Source organism: Watersipora subatra, chromosome 1, assembly GCF_963576615.1.
Source record: "Watersipora subatra chromosome 1, tzWatSuba1.1, whole genome shotgun sequence".
Taxonomy (NCBI): domain Eukaryota; kingdom Metazoa; phylum Bryozoa; class Gymnolaemata; order Cheilostomatida; family Watersiporidae; genus Watersipora; species Watersipora subatra.
The window spans coordinates 17442159-17461468 of record NC_088708.1 but is presented as its reverse complement, the minus strand read 5'-3'; the positions used below and the strand labels follow the sequence as shown (position 1 = coordinate 17461468).

Below are 19310 nucleotides of genomic sequence, written 5' to 3'. Positions count from 1 at the left end.
TTATTTTTAAAATTCGTGGATAATCCCTTACTAGAATTTCGTTGTACAGTACATGTAAAATTCTTTACATGGTAAAATAACTAAGCCAGCAGAAAACCCAGCAATGAGCTTTGCTTGGGTCTGATGATAATTTTAATATATTTTGCAGCTTGCAAACAAAAGTAAGTCTTATGACAAAGACTAACAAAACTAGCACATGTCAAAGATTAATAAAAAGGCAGGTGTTGATGAATAATTAAATAGTAAACACTCGTAGCTGCTACCTCTAATCAATGATATACAGCCACACATTGGGGGCTGTATATCATTGCTCTAATGAAACGCGGATTACAACTTTGCAGATTGTGGAACGGTTTTCGTTGGAATACTTGTTGCGGGCGCTTTTTAGGACCCTTCGTCATATAACATTTTTGCTCGAAACCGGAAAACTAATTTCTTTGGCGCTGAAAGATACGTTTCTTTGCTATCTTTATTTTATAGCCTTGAAATTTGTTGCACGTCTACCGCAATGCCATGTTAACACAACCTTGAAATAGAAACAGATTTTTAATTTATCGACTCTCAATGCCTGATAAAAGTGTGCTCGGCACAGGACATGCTACAAAGCGTCGATTTGCTGAGTGAGTTATCTTTGTTGTACTATTATTGCTATTTTATTACAACATCCGTAAGAACATTCTCAGTTGTTTTAAACGATTTACATGTACTTTGTTAGTTGTATTGTATTTCAATTGTAAACACGTTACGAGCATATCTTGTTTTAAAGTATGTGGAGTACATACCATGTCAATAGAGAAATCTTTATTTCTCTTACAGCTAGTAATAGAGATAGTATATTCAATGTAGAAGATGGGAAAGGTAAAATTTATTTCATTTCCTTATTCACACCTTTAATAGAACATTTATATGGTTGACCATATTTACATTATTGTGTTCACTCACTAAATTCATGTACGGTCATGGTGTATGATTGTACTTTGACATTGTATTTTCATTGGTGTAAATCACAGGTGTCCTTTAGTGGGATATCGTCGAGACCGAGCCGTAGGCTACACACATACAAAAACAACAAATGTCAATGTAGTTATGAACAAAAACAAAAGTATGCATCCAAATATCTCACCTATCCGATGAGTAGCACACACAAAAACTAAACTAATCGACAGGACCACCCATCATGTCAAAATATTCCAAGTTTTAAGTCATGTCCTGTACAGCTCACCTCATGGTTTCTCAAAACTTGTCCCTAAGTCCCTATTAATTTGAGATTGTCCGATTGATGTTTTCGAAATGGTCGCTGCTAGCTTCATGTTGTTTGCTATCTAGTTCGAAAAAAGCTTTTTGAATTGGCTTCAGCACCTTTGCAGCATAATGGTATATGTTATCCTTCAGTTTTAGCTTAATTGATTTCGATATGGCACTCGCTGTTTTTTTACTGAGCCCATATTGTCCCCTAAGCTTGCGACAAACTTGTTCATAGGTATCACCGCCGACTCATTTGGTGGTTGGAACTTTCAATGTCATTGGTAGTCGCAGCCTACTTATTCATCCCACAGATTATGTTTTACCACTGCCTCAAAATAGGACAAAAACTTCTAAATGGCTTGTCCCCTCAAATGAAGGAGCAGGAATAGGCTGCAAGCAACCTTTACAGTGCCGTGCTGTTTCCATCATACTAGTGTCTAAACCATGTGGGCCGGCATTACATCTACTCATGCGCACCATGTTTAAATTTAAAGAGTTTGTGAGAATTGCTTCGCTATAATCCCACCGCTGCCACCAATGCAGAAAACTTATTGGAGTAGGGTGGAGACAACTCTTACTTTTGGCGTATCTATGATACATTCTTGAACTCGACTCACTTGTGCTCTGGTGAAATCAACCGAGCACGCTGGTCCCAACGTTTCCCACAATCCAACCTGCTGAAACCACCAGGAGGATTGTTTGTACAATCCATTCGAGTTTCAGTAGATTATGAAATATAAAACAAAGAAAAACTGCTAAAATATTGTTACCTCTTAATATATATTCATTGTAATTTGGTAAAAATAATACAATTCCATCTACAGAGACGCTGTTCAATGCCGTTACATAAGATCAGCAAAATGGCAAAGTTGATCAAATGGAACATTCTCACTTGTATCGTGTAACATGCATATGTACAGAGTATACCAATGCTCACAGTTGTTTCATATGTTTACCATCAGCACTGTTCTTACGCAAAGGGCATTCAGAGTAACTGAGGGTTTGAGTGCTTTATTAGCTCTTTCACTAGGCTGCATTATTATACATTGTTGCTGACATTGGCTTGTATTCAGTTTTTGTCGAGTTCCGCTTCCGTTTCCGATGTGATTGGTGAGTTGAGAATCTGTACATTCATAGTTATTGTAATGGTCTCTGTATGATCACCCTCTTGTTATCATAACTTGTTGCACCGACTTTGTATTTGTGAGCCTTCAACTGTGTAAGTTACGTCGGCCTTGGATCATACCATCACATTAATATATTTACAGACTCAAAAAGGTTTGCTTGATATAAAAATGCATGTGGTTTTTTCTGAATTTATCTCGATGTGTGCTTTGGTTCATACTTTTCTTAATGCAGTGGAGTCGATCCTTCTCAGATTCAGCTATTTTTGGGTTAGTGTCTGTATAGCGGCTAACCGTATACAGTGTAATATCATGCCTAGCCAGACAGCGAATTCAATGTTTTATTCATTTTTGGTTTGGAAAGGTATGCCAAGAATGACATCATTCTTAGGACAGCCCATAGTAAACCTTGTTGTGGTAACAAAATCATGAATAACATTCATTTGTAAGAATTGCGGAAGTCTTTGCATTTTGGCTAATTAATAACATGTCTGTATGCCGGTTGAGAGGTCGTGAAAGAAGCGTTTTGAGGAATTGCTGTGGCAGCCAGTGTCTTTGAAGTAGCTGTAACTGCGGACTCTCTGATCCATTTGTGAACTGCCAAAAATGTCTTTTCAGGCGCATAGTTTTTATGAGATGTTTAGGTTATAAGTGAAGGTAGTCAACCTGACATTAAATGTCAAGTGATATGTATCAAGCCCCTAAGCCTACTAGTCAACCTGACATTAAATGTCAAGTGATATGTATCAAGCCCCTAAGCCTACTAGTCAACCTGACATTAAATGTCAAGTGATATGTATCAAGCCCCTAAGCCTACTAGTCAACCTGTCATTAAATGTCAAGTGATATGTATCAAGCCCCTAAGCCTACTAGTCAACCTGACATTAAATGTCAAGTGATATGTATCAAGCCCCTAAGCCTACTAGTCAACCTGACATTAAATGTCAAGTGATATGTATCAAGCCCCTAAGCCTACTAGTCAACCTGTCATTAAATGTCAAGTGATATGTATCAAGCCCCTAAGCCTACTAGTCAACCTGACATTAAATGTCAAGTGATATGTATCAAGCCCCTAAGCCTACTAGTCAACCTGTCATTAAATGTCAAGTGATATGTATCAAGCCCCTAAGCCTACTAGTCAACCTGACATTAAATGTCAAGTGATATGTATCAAGCCCCTAAGCCTACTAGTCAACCTGTCATTAAATGTCAAGTGATATGTATCAAGCCCCTAAGCCTACTAAGCCTCTGCTTTTTTTCTTTTTTTTCAGCTATTGTTAGCTCAAATTCATAGTTCTTTAATAGTTATTTCACTTCAGTCACTAATTGTTGCCATTTTGAATTTTTAAGTTTTAGTTCTATCGTTTTCCTATTTGGCATAATCCAATTTATTACGCAAGGTGGTAAAGGCTGTCAATTTTAGAACATTTCTTCAGAATATTACAAGTTTCTCAATATATATATATCACTAATTTTGGAATTGTCATCCTTTGTAAAAGTAGTACTGCTAACCGCTATCATCCAGAAGTATAATTGTTCGAAATCTTTTTGTTCCTGGCCGGCTGCGAAACCACTACACCATCGGTTTATACTATGGCCTGTACATGGCTACATACTAATTCTTGCGCAGCCCAAGTTTAGCAGGCTGTTACAAAAGCTTTATACAGCGTGTAGGTGCTATGCTAGTTGCTGCTACTCTGCTGACTGTCTACTTACAATTATTTCATCATAGTTATGGCAATTTTAACTTGTTAACAATATTTATCTACAAAATGCCATTGTTACAGGTTAATCGATGATGATGATGACTCAGATTGTGAAATAATTGAGGTCAAACCCGCCAAAAGAACCCGAGCAGATTCTTCTGTACCTTTGATATTTGGTAATTTCTTTAAGAGGATAGGCGACTGGTTTAAGAGAACCCACCGTACAAATACGCATTTATTTGGTGCGGCTGCGGAAAGCAATAGTGCCGCTGATGCTATAGCACATGGCGGACAGGTACCTCTACTCCTAACTACTTATTTCAATTGTTCAACTTCCAGTGCTAGTATTTGTTGCTTTAAAAATTAAAATGTTTCTACAGTAGATTCATTTACAGAAACAATAAGTTCGTATATAAACAATGTTTCCTGTTAGCGAATAGTTAGCATACGGAGCATTGCCTAGTTGTCACATCTGCATTTGCTTTAATTTGATTGACTATTGTTTACTTTCATTCATTTTACTATTACATGCATTGATAACTTTTTATCATTCATACAAATTTTGCATCGGGCTTACTTCAAGACAAATATTATTGCGCTATTAGAAATTCTTATAACATTAATTTTATATGTTAAAATGCATAAGTTATGTTTTACTAAGTCCATTCAGTAAGAAATTTTTGAATTACTGTAATTTGTTAGTGTTCCATTTGTAGTATTTGGAAGAGGCAAGCAAAGATAAGTTCATGCCAAGGCACGAGAACAATGGAAATGGCAAGCCAAAAGCCGGCTATCCTTCCCAACACATGCTGGATTCTGGTTCTAGTCAGCGAGCAGCATTGGCTGGAGGTAACGTTCTTAAAATGTTTTCAAAGACTTACTGCACTTGTTCTATTTTGTAATTTGTGTCCGTCGTTGAAGATGACAAAGATGAACATCTTAGAAATCCTATCAAAACTGTTGTCTTTCCAGGTCTTTATACAAACGGAGATGAACAGTATTTAGACAATTCTGCTGGCCGAACTTCAACAAGATCAAAGTTCGAAAGCAAGAGTTATCCACAGAGCACTGGCACGTAAGTAAGAGTTATCCACAGAGCACTGGCACGTAAGTAAGCGTTATCCACAGAGCACTGGCACGTAAGTAAGAGTTATCCACAGAGCACTGGCACGTAAGTAAGCGAAAGTAATGAAAGAATTTCCAGGATATTCTCACTTTTGCGTGTTCTTCTGGCTAACTAACTATTGGTGGTTATCATAATCATGAGAGGCATGCACATAGACTTTAGGAATATATATTTGTTATTGATCACATTGTTTTGTGTAGTACGACTCTAAAGAACTATTTCTATAAATCTAACTGTAATTACATACTAAATTATTACGATTTAAATCAATTATTGCAGTTGGAAGAGAGATCTATAACAATCTGTTTTTATAATCAGTTTTTAATTTTTGTCATGGTTTTAACCATAGACCTATTAACTATACTAGACTGTATAGTTAATAAGTCTATGATTTTAACTAAGTTACTTACGCTCTGATTTGCAGCTTTGAATATTAATACCTACATGTCAAGTGCATAGTAAACTATGCTATAGTAGCTAATGCAATCAAGTAGCAAGGAAACCTCAACTAGAATTTTATGCAGTGCATGCATTCATGGAGAGTCCTCTTAGAAGTAATAAAAAATTAATGGCTAAAATTAACTGAAGATTGTGACAACAAAATTGAAATTACAACAGAAAAGTAAGGTTGATGACAGAATGAAGTTTAGGATAGCAGGAAAGAGATTAAGATGACATAATAGAGATTAAGACACTAGGATCAAGATTAAGACAACAGAATAAAGATTAAGACAACAGGATAGAGATTAATACCAAAGGATAGAGATTAAGACAGCAGGATAGAGATTAACACAACAGGGTAGAGATTAAAACAACAGGATAGAGATTAGGACAACAGGATACTGAGGATAGAGATTAATACTGAAGGATGGAGATTAACACAGCAAGGTAGAGATTAAGACAACAGGATAGAGATTAATATCACAGAATAGAGATTAATACCAAAGAATAGAGATTAAGACAACATAATAGAAATTAAGGCAACAGAACTTTTTCGATTGTTCCAAGTTTTCATCTTTTATGGCTGCTGATAGTCATACGGGCTGTGAGAGATCGTCATGTGTAATAACATTATGTACAACTAGCTGAATGCTTGGCATTGTACAGGTAATCACAAAAGTTTTTGCGCAGAAACACCATTTTAACTTTTAAATGAAGGTTTCTATATATCTCTGTGTGCTATAAGTCTAATTAAGTTTATGTTATATATATACATTTGTATATTTATAGCATTTTGGGGAAGTCTGGGCACATATTTTAATTTCAGTAAAATTGCTCGTTTAGTAAATTAGTTGAAGCGTGCTAGCTGAAGCATAGGTATTTTAACCAATCACCATTAAATATTGGCAGGTGTAATAAGTATGATGTGCACAATTATTCCATAGTATGGCTAGTTGGATGCATAGTGTTATGGATGATTTTTTTTTGGATAAGAAACTAATTTTATTCAAAGCTAGAGTTTAATGTTTCATTGTGAAAAATAATTTGAATGTTATTTAATGCAGATTAATCGAATGTTTCTTTATCTATTCTCAGCTATTAAATGCTCTTTATTAATTAAATGCAATTTAATCGCATGTTATCATCTTTTAAGCGGCTGTGATCAAAATCTATTTGAAATAAACCTTTTAATTTTTACTGTATAATTCGCCTGCTCTTGATTTACTTTTAGACAAGCACAAATTTCTTCATCACATGGCATGGTACCTTCCACAAGCAGTATGTACAGCTTTTCACAACCTAATGATAACGTCGCAGAGGGTTATAAACACCATACTATCTCAGGCTACGGCCATGACCCCAGGTAATTGCATGGCCGCATTAACGATGCACCTAGTAGTTGCATGTATTGCCACCACATTGTGCCAGTACTAGCATATTGTGTGGATGGTTCTTACCTCATACTAGTGGCCTCTAAAAAGGTCACTAAAGGTCAAAAGTTGAAAAAAGAATTATAAGTTTTATTGGTCAATAAATTTTTGTAATAAGCATCAAGAATCTATCTGCTGTTAATAATCTTCTGTGCTCATCAGTGGATCAACTGAAGAGATGAATGGATCGATGCAGAGAAGCTACATCAAGGATGCAGTTAAACATCGGCAGGCTACTTCCAAGTCCACAGTCTATGATAGATCCTTCAGTGGAACAGGCTCTCCCCCTCTCATTACAACTATTAATCGAAGGTCAAGCACTAAAAAATCATCTACGGTGCGTTAAAGCTGGTTTAAAAACTTTCAAATAGTTATTGATGTGATTCTTATTTGTGACAATGTTGTTGCTAGCTCGATCTCTGAACACAGAAAGTTGACAACTAGGTTGTGTTATGTTAAATAGTTCATATCTCTTGAGCAACTGTTAACAGCGATAGATAGTCAGGTGGTTGGTGGTGGTCGGTAATAGTAGAGTGGTTGGTAGTTGTTGGGTGGTCGGTAATAGTCGGGTGGTTGGTAGTAGTCGGGTGGTCGGTAGTAGTCGGGTGGTCAGTAGTAGTCGGGTGGTCGGTAGTAGTCGGGTGGTCGGTAATAGTCGGGTGGTCGGTAATAGTCGGGTGGTCGGTAGTAGTCGGGAGGTCGGTAATAGTCGGGTGGTCGGTAGTAGTCGGGTGGTCGGTAGTAGTCGGGTGGTCGGTGATAGTCCGGTGGTCGGTAATAGTCAGGTGGTCGGTAGTAGTCGAGTGGTCGGTAGTAGTCGGGTGGTCGGTAGAAGCTGTTAAATGGCTAGTGATAGTTAAAATCAGGGCGTGTTTTCTTAAAGCATTGAAGAGGTTGAGCCTGCTCATCAGACAGCACACCACGATGTAAATCAGTGAGCATGAGGCTCTGTGGCTGTCAGTAAGTAAACTGACATATTTTGTAGGTGTTTGATTTGGAAGAGAAGGAGAGATACAAGGTACTGCTCAAGCAATATGCTCTACGAGTTGACAGTTCTTCTCAGCCACAGCCAGTATTCAATACAGAGCATATCTCCATGTCCAAGCTTTCAACTAATCCCAGTGCAGTGAATATTCCACCTTTGTATGTGTTAGTTCACCCTCCTACTATCAAGGCCCATATTCATATGCAGAAGTTAAAGTTGTCTAATTGCACTGCCTATATTTCGTGGTAGATATTGCTGCTGAATTGCCATCAGGTGAAAAAATATGGCATTATATGATGGCAGCATTGTTTCTATTTATCTATCGTTGCTTTATAATGAACCTGTAATACAAGATATGCATGGCTTTTAGCAGTGGCTTGTTACGAGAAGAAGGTTCAACAGATAAACCTACCACAAAGATTTCTCAGATCTCTCCCGTTCACGATGACTCGTTAGAGCTTCCTCCTTCTGACAGGTTTAAACAGCCACAATCGACCCCTCTGCACTCCCGAAAACCTAAAGGTAAATAAATTTCTATTGACCTTTAAGCAATCAGTGTCAAGTAATTCTAAAAGTCTTTTTGTCTTTTCAGGTAAGCAAACCGCAATTTGTTTTTTCTAAGGATATTTTATGCTTATTTCTAGCTAGAAGACCACTTACAGTGAATGGGCCGCCTTTACAACCGTCAGCCATGACCGTTCGTTGCGATAAACTTGTCCAGAAAATGCAAGACTTGTGAGCTCTCGACTTCCTTATTGTTGTGCCATTATTCCCGATTCGTCTTTTTGCAAATCTACAATGTTGCGTGAGATTGTTTCGCTCATAATTATATGTGTCATATAATATAGGAAGCTACAACTCCGTTGCTTGTTTACAGGAAAGAGAGGAGCCTAAACAGGCTGGCAGAACAGAGGGCTCTGAAGGCTGAAGAATTGAAACTAACCGAGTGGGAGAACTTGGTTTGTATCTGATGTTTATCTTATTTCCTGTGCATTTTCTTACCATTTTGTATATTTTAATGGGTTGGCATTCGAGTAAGAGAGTCTGTGCGCATTCTTAACCAGAGGGCGCAGGAGGACAATCATCTGGAGGAGATGGTGAAGCAGAGGCTAAAGCTAAGTGCAAAAATTATACTTGATGATTTGCCGACACCTGAGGAAGAGCCCTACGATGAATTTCCAGGTAATTACTGTTTAGTCGAACAACAGCAGTTTGCCTCGACATCGAATCGTCTCATCTCATTTCTTCATCTGCTTTTGTCACTCGTGTCTTCTAGAGCTCACCGATGAAGCTGAGATAACAATAGCAGAGGCTTGGCAGCGAGGGCCAAATAATATTTTATCCGATGCATTCAGGATTAGGATAACCAGGAGTGACATGGCAACTCTCGCATCTTCCAACTGGCTTAATGATGAGGTCAGAGTAACAGTTTTATAGAACTGCATTTCTTTGGTGTTTGACCGCATTTACAAGGTGTATATGTTTCTTTTGACTGGCATTCCTTACATTTTTCCTAAAAATCAATTTTGTTCAGTTTTCTCATTCATGTAAGGCAGTGTTGTCCATTATCAGGATCTGTGTATGTACTTTTTTGAGTTTTTTTATCTGCTTGTCTCGTTTGTGTAGGACTGAATAGCAGTTGCTGCTTTTGATCATCCCTCTGTGAAATTCCTGCGCACTCACATTTCTTGTCTATTACGCTCCGTAGAATTGTCTTCCTTTGTTTTTATAATCAGAACCCTATATACAACAATCTAGATGCTATTAAAATAAGTTGGTATGGAAAAATTTGTTAACAGATACTTATGCTTAAGTGTCTTTTGCATACAATCATCTAATTCTAGGTAATGTCAACCTGGCTAATATGTCAATCCTAGACATGTGAAGTTAATCTGTTCTAATACTTGCTTTGTATGATGAAACATGATGTTGAATCAAATATTTGTATAAGAACGTGTTGTATTACGAGTAATTTATTCTATAGCTAAAAAATTTGCCCTAGAGACACTGTGAATGCAAGCGTAAGCTTGGCAATACGTATGTTCAAAGGTATAGTCAGGGACAGAAATGCGTATGTTCAAAGGTATAGTTCAGGGACAGAAATGCGTATGTTCAAAGGTATAGTCAGAGACAGAAATGCGCAATGTTCAAAGGTATAGTCAGGGACAAAAATGCGTATGTTCAAAGGTATAGTCAGGGACAGAAATGCGTATGTTCAAAGGTATAGTCAGGGACAAAAATGTGTATGTTCAAAGGTATAGTCAGGGACAGAAATGCGTATGTTCAAAGGTATAGTCAGGGACAGAAATGTGTATGTTCAAAGGTATAGTCAGGGACAGAAATGCGCAATGTTCAAAGGTATAGTCAGGGACAGAAATGTGTATGTTCAAAGGTATAGTCAGGGACAAAAATGTGTATGTTCAAAGGTATAGTCAGGGACAAAAATGCGCAATGTAAACTTTTACTCACTAGAATATAACTTATAATATAATATAAAAGTAACCTAATGTATATTTTTTGTACTTTCAACTTTTTATTTCCACCAGCCTTTTTGCCTTTACCTATGAAACTAATGCTACGAGAAGTTTCATCTGTTGTATATTGAAAAATTCGTATGGAAAGGTTTATGGTAAGTCTGTCTGTATGTCTGCACCCTCAACAAGTTAGCTGATGGCCTATGTATACTCCCATAACTCTTGCCAAGACTAATTTTTTTCAACACCCAAGTACAGTCTATCGAGCTACAAGAAGATCGCCATTTCCAATGGTCTGAAATATGGTGATTGTATTTTATTAAGAGATTGCATCGCTTGGTAAGGCTTTTGATATACTATGCTTGTAGGTTGTCAACTTCTACTTCAATTTAATTCAAGACAGAGGTGGGAAGGACAATTATCCATCAGTTTACGTGTTCAACACTTTCTTCTACCCTAAAATAATGAAGGACGGGCACAAAGGGGTGGCTCGCTGGACTAAGAAGGTTGACATATTCAGCAAAGATCTAATATTAATACCTGTTCATTTAGGAATGCACTGGTGTTTGGCTGTAAGTTCCCAATTACTTGAATGAATTTTCTGTAAAACAATTTGCACAATTTCTGTCATTTTCATGCCACTATTGGTAGTGAGCTTAGATTTGAATGGCTGAAGTAGACCATTACTGATGACACTTGTCAATAGGTGTTGTCATATGCATTTTTTCATTTATTTTAGTAATGACATTGTGGCGTTACAGTGTAAAACATTGCATGACAGCTCATTTTGGTTAAACAGTGCATAAACTTAAAAGACAAGAGCATACAGTATTTTGATTCCATGGGAGGCAAGAATCAGTCGTGTCTGGATGCGCTTCGTCGTTATTTGCAAGACGAGAGGATAGACAAGAAAAAGGAAAAATTTGATACTTCCAATTGGGTGCTTGAATCTGTTAGGGTGAGTAATATACGCACATTCTTTGCTGATGTTCACAACATCGTTTAGCTGACCCCAACAGCTGCTAAAATGTATATATTTATATCTACATATTCCTTTTATCAGACTGCTTGTACACGTACTTATAGACACGTACATTTATAGCATAAGAAGTAAGACTGCATCCTTGAAACTGGCAGTAGCTGAAAGCTAGGCTCATATTATTCATCTATATATATTTCTCAAAGTATGTCTGTATGTCTGTATGTCTGTATGTCTGTATGTCTGTGTGTTGGTACGCATTCCGGCTATAGATCCTTAAATTCTTGATATTAAAATCACGCATCACGATGGATTTGAACTCACATCGATTTCATGACGACTTAGTAATCCAGACGCTCTACCACTGAGATAGAAAGCCATAGTGGTCGAAGATGTTTTAATATAACATATACACAATGCGCGTGCTAATTATTTTAGCCTTCAGCATCGACGATTTACGATGCTTCTGTTCAGAACTATTTTGTAGCCTAAGTATATACAACGCGATGCCTATTCGTCTTTTTTCATTAGGGCTAATTTATTCGGCCCCACGATAATTAATCTCGAACTTAAAATTTTTCGAATTATGAACTGATTATATATGTTAATAAAAGATATACGTCGCTGAACTTGCCATGGCGAGTTACCTGTATCCGTTAAACGGTATATCCGGTATCCGTTGAAATAAAAACATCTCGCAGTGATAAAACTAATGTTAAAAGTTTAAGGTTTACTAAAATACATACTAAAACTTCTTTCAAGTATGTGTTTAGCAAACTAAATTCATTCAAGTTAGATTCAGCGTTTATGTTATGTTTGTCTTGAAGGTAAAAACTCCTCACGTAGTGCGTTGTAATGTTATATTATCTTGGGCACGCAGACCATAACCACTAAATTCACTGAAATCATTGTAGGTACTTATAGTTACTAAGGTTAACATAGTACTACTTTGGCACTATTTTTAATGATGATGATTAGTACCTATAGCCTATGATATTAGCCTACATGTCAATTTTTGCATGCCAACACTGAAACGAACTGAAATCCTATAATTCTTATATTGAATAATTTTGGATTGTAATTGTAGCCAAATATACTATATTCAGCCATTACTTGCTTATGATTTCACATTTAAACGCCTTTACATTTTTAATTTCCCTTCTAATTTATTTCAACGAAACACTTCTTTCATGTTATGAAATTTTAAATTTACAGTTGTTTGATAACCTTTACATTTGTTTTATTTATTTTTAATTTAGTTGTCTTGCTCAAAGCTTTTTCCTCGTGGTATGAAGTTTGAAAATTACAGTTGTTTGACAAAGTTTGGAAGCCTTTACAGTTGTTTTTATTTTCTCTCTGTATTTCAACTACACAAAATACTTCTCTCATCTGTAGTTTGACAGTTAGAATGGCAAATGTTGTTATATGTTAAATGCAAATCAATTTTCTGTCCGAAGACTTTTTTATTACTCAGACAACGCCAGGTAGCACAGCTAGTTAACCTATATATATATATATGTGTGTATATACATGTAGGTATAATAAAATTTCAATTACAAAATACTTCCATATTCTGTTAGAGTTTTTATTTTAAATTAATCTGTTAAATATGTGTATTCTGAAAAGTTACACATAATGTAATGCCTCCAAAGAAAAGAACCTGCAATCATTCACCTCTTGGGTGGTGTGGTAATGACATATGTCTACAATTATTCAAATCTATAAATAAACAGCTTCATAATTTATTTAACACCTACTTGATGTTGTATGTGTTAAATAAAATTGATGTTATGTGCAAAAACTTCTTTATTACTCGAGCAACAACGGGTATTCAGCATGCATGTATATACCCTAGGACACTTATGTATTCGTGTCATCTAACTTTCGCGTTTTCGCGGAGTCATCCTCTCACGAAAATTTTATGTATGCGCGAAACTAAACAATCCTAACAAATGAGCGAAAACGCGAAATTATATAGCTTTGTTCATTGATATCCACAATAAAATCGTCATATTAGAAATGCGGGTAATTTTCGTGTGTGGTTGGGCTCATTGGGCAATTTCTGCTAAACTCATTATAGCTAATACACCGGCTGAGCAGCATGGCAAAGCATATAAGATAAGTTTTTTGGAAAAGCCAAGACAAATGAGGAAGATGATGATATTCGTCACTGAATTTGTAACTGATGAGAACAACAGTCTGGTAAGAAGTCATAAAATTGAATAATAATTATTGTAGGGATGAATTTGAATAAACTGAATAAATGAATAAACTGAGCCATGGCCACAGCGTGCTATAAATACTTGAGATCTAATATTGGTACCATATCGGTCACGGCGGCAGGGACCTAAACGTCATTGATAGTCCAAGAAACAAATGGTAGCGATCAAATTGCATTATCGATCTCGCCTCCACATTTCTACCTGTGGTTCACAGATACAAACTAATCCCAAATAGAAAATTTTCTCCTTACCAGTGAACTAGACCTAAAGAATCTAATTATGTTTGTTCCACTGCATTTATTTGCACATCACCATATTTTCGCACTCATCAGAGCTACGAAATTAAGTAACAGCGAAATTTTACTCTGTATGCTACTCACGAAACTAAATACTAGTGAAATATAAGTGTCCTAGGGTATATCCTCGTGCTGCAGACAGTACTGTTTCGGCTATCAAAGCCTCGTCAGTGCAGCTCAGAGCTGGCAAGGGAGATAACTTCTATTGCCAATAAGAGTTTTCTCATGAAACAACTAAGTTGTCTCACAGATTTGAAAAAAGTCAATATGTGACACTAAAGTGCTCAAATCACAAAAATGGTAGGCCTTTTATTCAGGCTGATAGTGTCGCACCTCTCACAGAGTGCTCAACCAAACCGGAGTTAGGAAGCGTGTCACTCATGCTACGGACAGTACTGTTTTCTCTATTCAAGCCTTATCGGTGCAGCTCAGAGCCGGCAAGCGAGATAACTTCCTATATGTATGAAATTACGTGAAATAAAAGTTCCAGTCAAGTTTAAAACAATTTCATTACTGATAGTGTCCGATAGTTACTGATAGTGTCCGATAGTTATTAAGTTTTTATTAAGTTTTTAGTAGTTAATGGTTTCTAATATTTTTTACTTTTACATCGCTCTATTTTACTGTTGAGCACTTTCATGCAAGAGACTGTGAATACAGCATTACGACATCTATGGTACATATATATATAGATATATATATATATGAATATACATATATACATATACAGTCAAACATGGATAACTCGCCCACGGATAGCTCGAACACATGATTAATTCGAATGGTTTCTTTGGTCCGTTCCCACGTAATGATAAATTGCTATAGATAACTCGAACTCAACACTGTTAATTCGAACTGTTTTTTTGCCCAACGGCTACCGAAACGGTTGTTATCGCTTTAGAAAATCACTTTATTCAAAGCCATAGAGGTAAACCTCATCTTTTCGTAATTTATAAGCATCGTTATTACCACCATCGGCAAAATATTTTTGTAAACGACTTTTCTAAAGGTTTGGTGAAATTTGATTTATACTGCTATACGATGAATAGCACGGGCTAGCCGGGTCATGCGCGCAAGGATTTTCGCCACGCACATACAAAACGAAAATCGCATGTTGTTTTGTATGTGCGTGGTGAAAATCCTTGAGTGCGTGACTCGGCTAGCCCGTGATGAATAGTTTTCCGACGTTGATTCCGTGTTGAATCAACGTCGGAATGTTGAATGTTTAAAACGTCTTAAAAAATGTTGTAATTAAACGTATACGTTGCCTGAGCTACAAAAAACTATTCATCGTTTGACCTAAACACAGAATACGTGTGTACATTCAATAAGTATCCATTCAAAAAGCGTGAGTGATATACAATGTACCGTAAAACCTCGTAAAACTTTTAATTGAACTGTCTCGGAGTGTTGCCCTTAACGAATCCCAGGTAAAGTAAGGTAATCTTTGCATAAACTTCAAGAAAAAACGGCAAAATTGATCGTGGGTAAAACGCTCAAAAGAAAAAGATGTCTTTTCCTTTGAGCATTTCAACAATGATCAAGTTTTGCCAATGTCAATCTAAAAAACGTCCTGGCAATAACATCACCTCAAACAACAAACCAATCTCAAGTGATAGAAAAATCTCTATACTTTTTGATAAAAACGTTTTAAACTTTACATTAGATGCATTTAATTTGAAACAAGCCATTTGTGCTTTTGATTTATATTATAGTTTGTATATGTACATGGATCTACTAATAAATAAGTAAATACTGGACTTGTGACAGTGCTCTGATAACTTGAACGCTCTGATAATTCGAACACTTTTGCTCGGTCCCGTGAAGTTCGAGTTATCCATGTTTGACTGTATTTAGTGCTTACGATCTGCAAGAAAATGTAACATTACAATGTGCTACGTGTAGTAAGTACCGTATGGAGTACTTATTTTCAATACAGTCGTATAACATGAACATTGAACTTCACTTGAGCTTGAACCTCAATTTAGCTTACTAAGCACATACCTAAAGCCAAGTTTTAGTATGTATTTTACTAAACTAAATGTCAACTTTCCACTAAAATTGTATCACTTATCTGTTTTCGAATTCGTTTTTGCTATAACTTATAACGAATAACTCTGAACTAAGATAGCGAACAATGTACAGTGCACCTTTAGGATACGATTTTGATCCATTCCAGGGTTGGCATCGTATGGTGAAAAATCGTCTGTAGGGGTATAGAAATCATAGTACATAATTATATAGGGCAAACATCCCCTGGTAAAAATCGTCAAAATTGTATTTAAGTGCTGTACATTTTTAAAATTAGTAGCAAAATAGTATGTTAATCTTAGTAACTATAGTTACCTACAGTAACTTTAGTGTATTTAGTGGTTATGATCTGCAATAAGCTAAGTTTTAGTACCGTAAGTCCTCATGCTCAAGCCGCGCGTCTTGTGTTCAAAAACAGATGACTCACGAAAGAAAAAATAATAATCCTCGAACAAGCCGTCTGTGGTATCTAGCCGCCCTTACCAACAAGCTGAATATGCCCACAGACCGCGACTAAAGGCTGAGGTTTTGTCGTCCTGGACCCCTTTGGGAGCGAGAGTTGAGACGGGTTTCGCTATACCCCCGTCCTCTTGAATGAGAAAACAGGCTACATCAGAACATGCGAAAATAATATTCTTTTACTTCCAAGTTCGAATTAAAATTCCTGAACCCTTGCATCAAGAACTTACTTGCTATGTCTCAGCTAGATTTTTATTGCGCTGTTAGAGGGCGTCATCTTTTATGGAAAGATGCCGTCACGAATGAAAAGGTGTTAATAACCTATGACTTTGGTGAGTTAAACATACCTCGTCATCTTCATAGATAGATGTTTCGTTTGGAATTTAAATTCGTTTAAAAAAATACAAAAAAAACACCCAAGAAATTTAATGTCATGAATTCAAACTAAATAAAATCTTCACTGATAATTTGAATAAGATTGTGAGGTTAGTTCATTCGGTTTGCCTCTGTCTGTCGTTCGGCTGAAAGAAAAATCCCAAATTTTAATGAAAATTAGAAGAAAAAAACATACCGGTGATAATATGATGAAATATAAATTAAATAAATTTTCGAAAAACAGTCTGGTCATTTCGCAGTTGAGAAGCAGTCTTCTTTAGTTTAAAGTATTCCATAAACATGACCTTGAACATAAATGAGTAGGTCGCCAAAACCCCCGTACATAAAAGTGTATCATGAATGCGATTCTACGCGGAAGTTGAGCAGAGACCGCATTTATCGAGAAGCCGCCCTGAGCCCCACGTAAGTTTTTAAAAAATGGCTTTAGCCGCGGTCTATTACCTTGAACCAGAAGCCGCGCCCAACGACAAGCCGCGCGGCTTGTGCATGAGGACTTACGGTATGTATTTTTATCTATTTTACTGAATTTCAACTCATTTTTATCACACAATTTTATCGCTTACCATTATGTTTTCACTTTCACTATAACTTTTCGCGGACCTGTTTCAACTTTCAGCCCGATTCGGCAAGAAAGCTCAAACGATGCTGTTTTCGTAATAAAGTGGATTTTTGTTAGCAGGTTAAGAAAAGTTGTCTGACCTGTGTAAAGGGATTGCAACTCCAACTTTGTTTTTGGTTTTAAAGGGAAAATATTACTGTTTTTAAACACGAAAATTGCTGAACTGAGAAAAATCGGTCATCGTGTCTCCTTCAGATGTTGTGAAATTATTTTTGGCGAACAGCATTCGGTGCCTTTTTTATTTTGACGTACATGATAAACACCCCGATTGCCAAATTGGAACTCGGGCGAAAATTTTGTTGAGTTTATTTGGTGAATTAAGATTTGTATGGTGAGGTGAAAAAAATCATACTCCACTTTTTAAAGTGAAAACAATCGTATATCAGGGTAATCGTATTATGAGGGTGCACTGTATATCTCTTTAGAGGTTGTGGGAGAAATTTTGGCAAATAGCACATCGATGTTGTTATTTCGTCATAATCAGACATCGGTACGACTGCCAAATTTTTATTTTGAGTGAAATTTTTTGTTGATATCGCATGGCGGAAAACAAATTCGTCCTAGTATGGCGAACACAAAAAGGCATCGTGTTTCAATATAGAGTAAGGCGAAAAAAATGCTACAACAGGGTCATCGTAACCGATTGCACACTGTATTAATTAATAATTTCACTTGTGCAGCTGCGAAAAGGGTATACAGTACATGGTGAAAACGATGGGAATGGTTAGAATGGTGTAGCCTTGTGGTTCGGGGCGCTTGATTATAAACTTGTGGTTGCAATCATTTTGAGTTCAAATCCAGTACGAAGCACCTTTCTCAATCCTAGATTTTAGCCGCTATAACTGGACAGACACTGAATGACAGATGACAAGCTTTAACATTCATATATATAGATATATGTGCATATTTTTTATACATGCATGTATATACAGTGTGAGTTTTGAGTTTGTTAAGATCAGTCATTGCAAATACCATTGTTTAGACTCGAATGCTATGATCGGAAATTATCACATAATCTAGAAGTAGCTTTAGAGATTTACTATATAACAAATCAAGTTAATGGTTTTGTTGCAGGATATTCCGCAGCAAATGAATGGAAGCGATTGTGGCGTGTTCACTTGTAAATATGCGGAATACCTGAGCAGAAACGCCAGATTTACATTTTCTCAGGTATTTTAGTGTTTTATCATGTTAAAATAATTTTGCCTATTATGAATGTAAGCCAATTATAAGCAATGCATAAGCAGAGATGGCTCCTATTGCGTGGTATTTATGCTTTGCTCCTATCAATATCCTTTTTGGACTGTTTAATTGCATGTCACATTTGTAATGCACGCTCTTCTTTGTAGGCTCACATGCCATACTTTCGGAAGCGCATGGTCTACGAGATTCTCAAAAAGAAGCTATTGTAAGGATATGCAGTGCTGTCATGATCAAGAGCTTAAAGCTTGCGCAATAATAGTTTTTGTTTTGATAGACATTATTCCGGCAGGCAGCGGGTTTACCAACTGTTTTAATACAGAATATGATGCTAACAGTGTGGGGCTTTTATAAATACCTTTCAGATACTGCTTGAAATCCACCATGACTGGCTAACATATTTCTGCAAGTATATTGTACATATCATGTAATCCTGTACAGCATTGAAACCTTATCTTGTTAAAATCATTGCATATGAATGTAGACTAGTCATCTCCTGCTACTACAAGAATATTTTTATATAAAATGTCAAATATAAGGTAATTGCTATTGATTTTAGGGATGTGTGTTACAGATT

The 19310-nt window shown here is 36.5% G+C and overlaps 1 protein-coding gene across 3 annotated transcripts; it reads left to right on the top strand.

Moving 5' to 3' along the window:
* The first annotated feature begins 481 nt into the window (after positions 1–481).
* On the top strand, positions 482–19286 carry LOC137392454 (uncharacterized). Of its 3 annotated transcripts, none has more exons than XM_068079010.1 (16): positions 482–620; positions 4157–4370; positions 4792–4924; positions 5048–5150; positions 6874–7005; positions 7235–7409; positions 8058–8215; positions 8431–8579; positions 8702–8792; positions 8935–9016; positions 9122–9239; positions 9334–9473; positions 10900–11103; positions 11331–11489; positions 18608–18703; positions 18883–19286. In XM_068079010.1, the coding sequence occupies exons 1-16, from the start codon at positions 565–567 to the stop codon at positions 18943–18945; spliced, it is 2073 nt and encodes a 690-aa protein (XP_067935111.1). In that variant the 5' UTR covers positions 482–564; the 3' UTR covers positions 18946–19286. The 3 variants fall into 3 exon arrangements, with proteins under 3 accessions (XP_067935111.1, XP_067935110.1, XP_067935112.1); XM_068079009.1 differs by having other exon boundaries at positions 8428–8579; XM_068079011.1 differs by lacking the exons at positions 18608–18703; positions 18883–19286 and having other exon boundaries at positions 8428–8579; positions 11271–11406.
* The last annotated feature ends 24 nt before the right edge of the window (positions 19287–19310 follow it).

Coding starts and splice junctions, on each gene's coding strand:
- LOC137392454 (XM_068079009.1), top strand. CDS start 565: ATGCCTGATAAAAGTGTGCTCGGCACAGGACATGCTACAAAGCGTCGA. Junction 4,371..4,791: donor CTATAGCACATGGCGGACAG/GTACCTCTACTC, acceptor TTCCATTTGTAG/TATTTGGAAGAGGCAAGCAA. Junction 7,410..8,057: donor GCACTAAAAAATCATCTACG/GTGCGTTAAAGC, acceptor CATATTTTGTAG/GTGTTTGATTTGGAAGAGAA.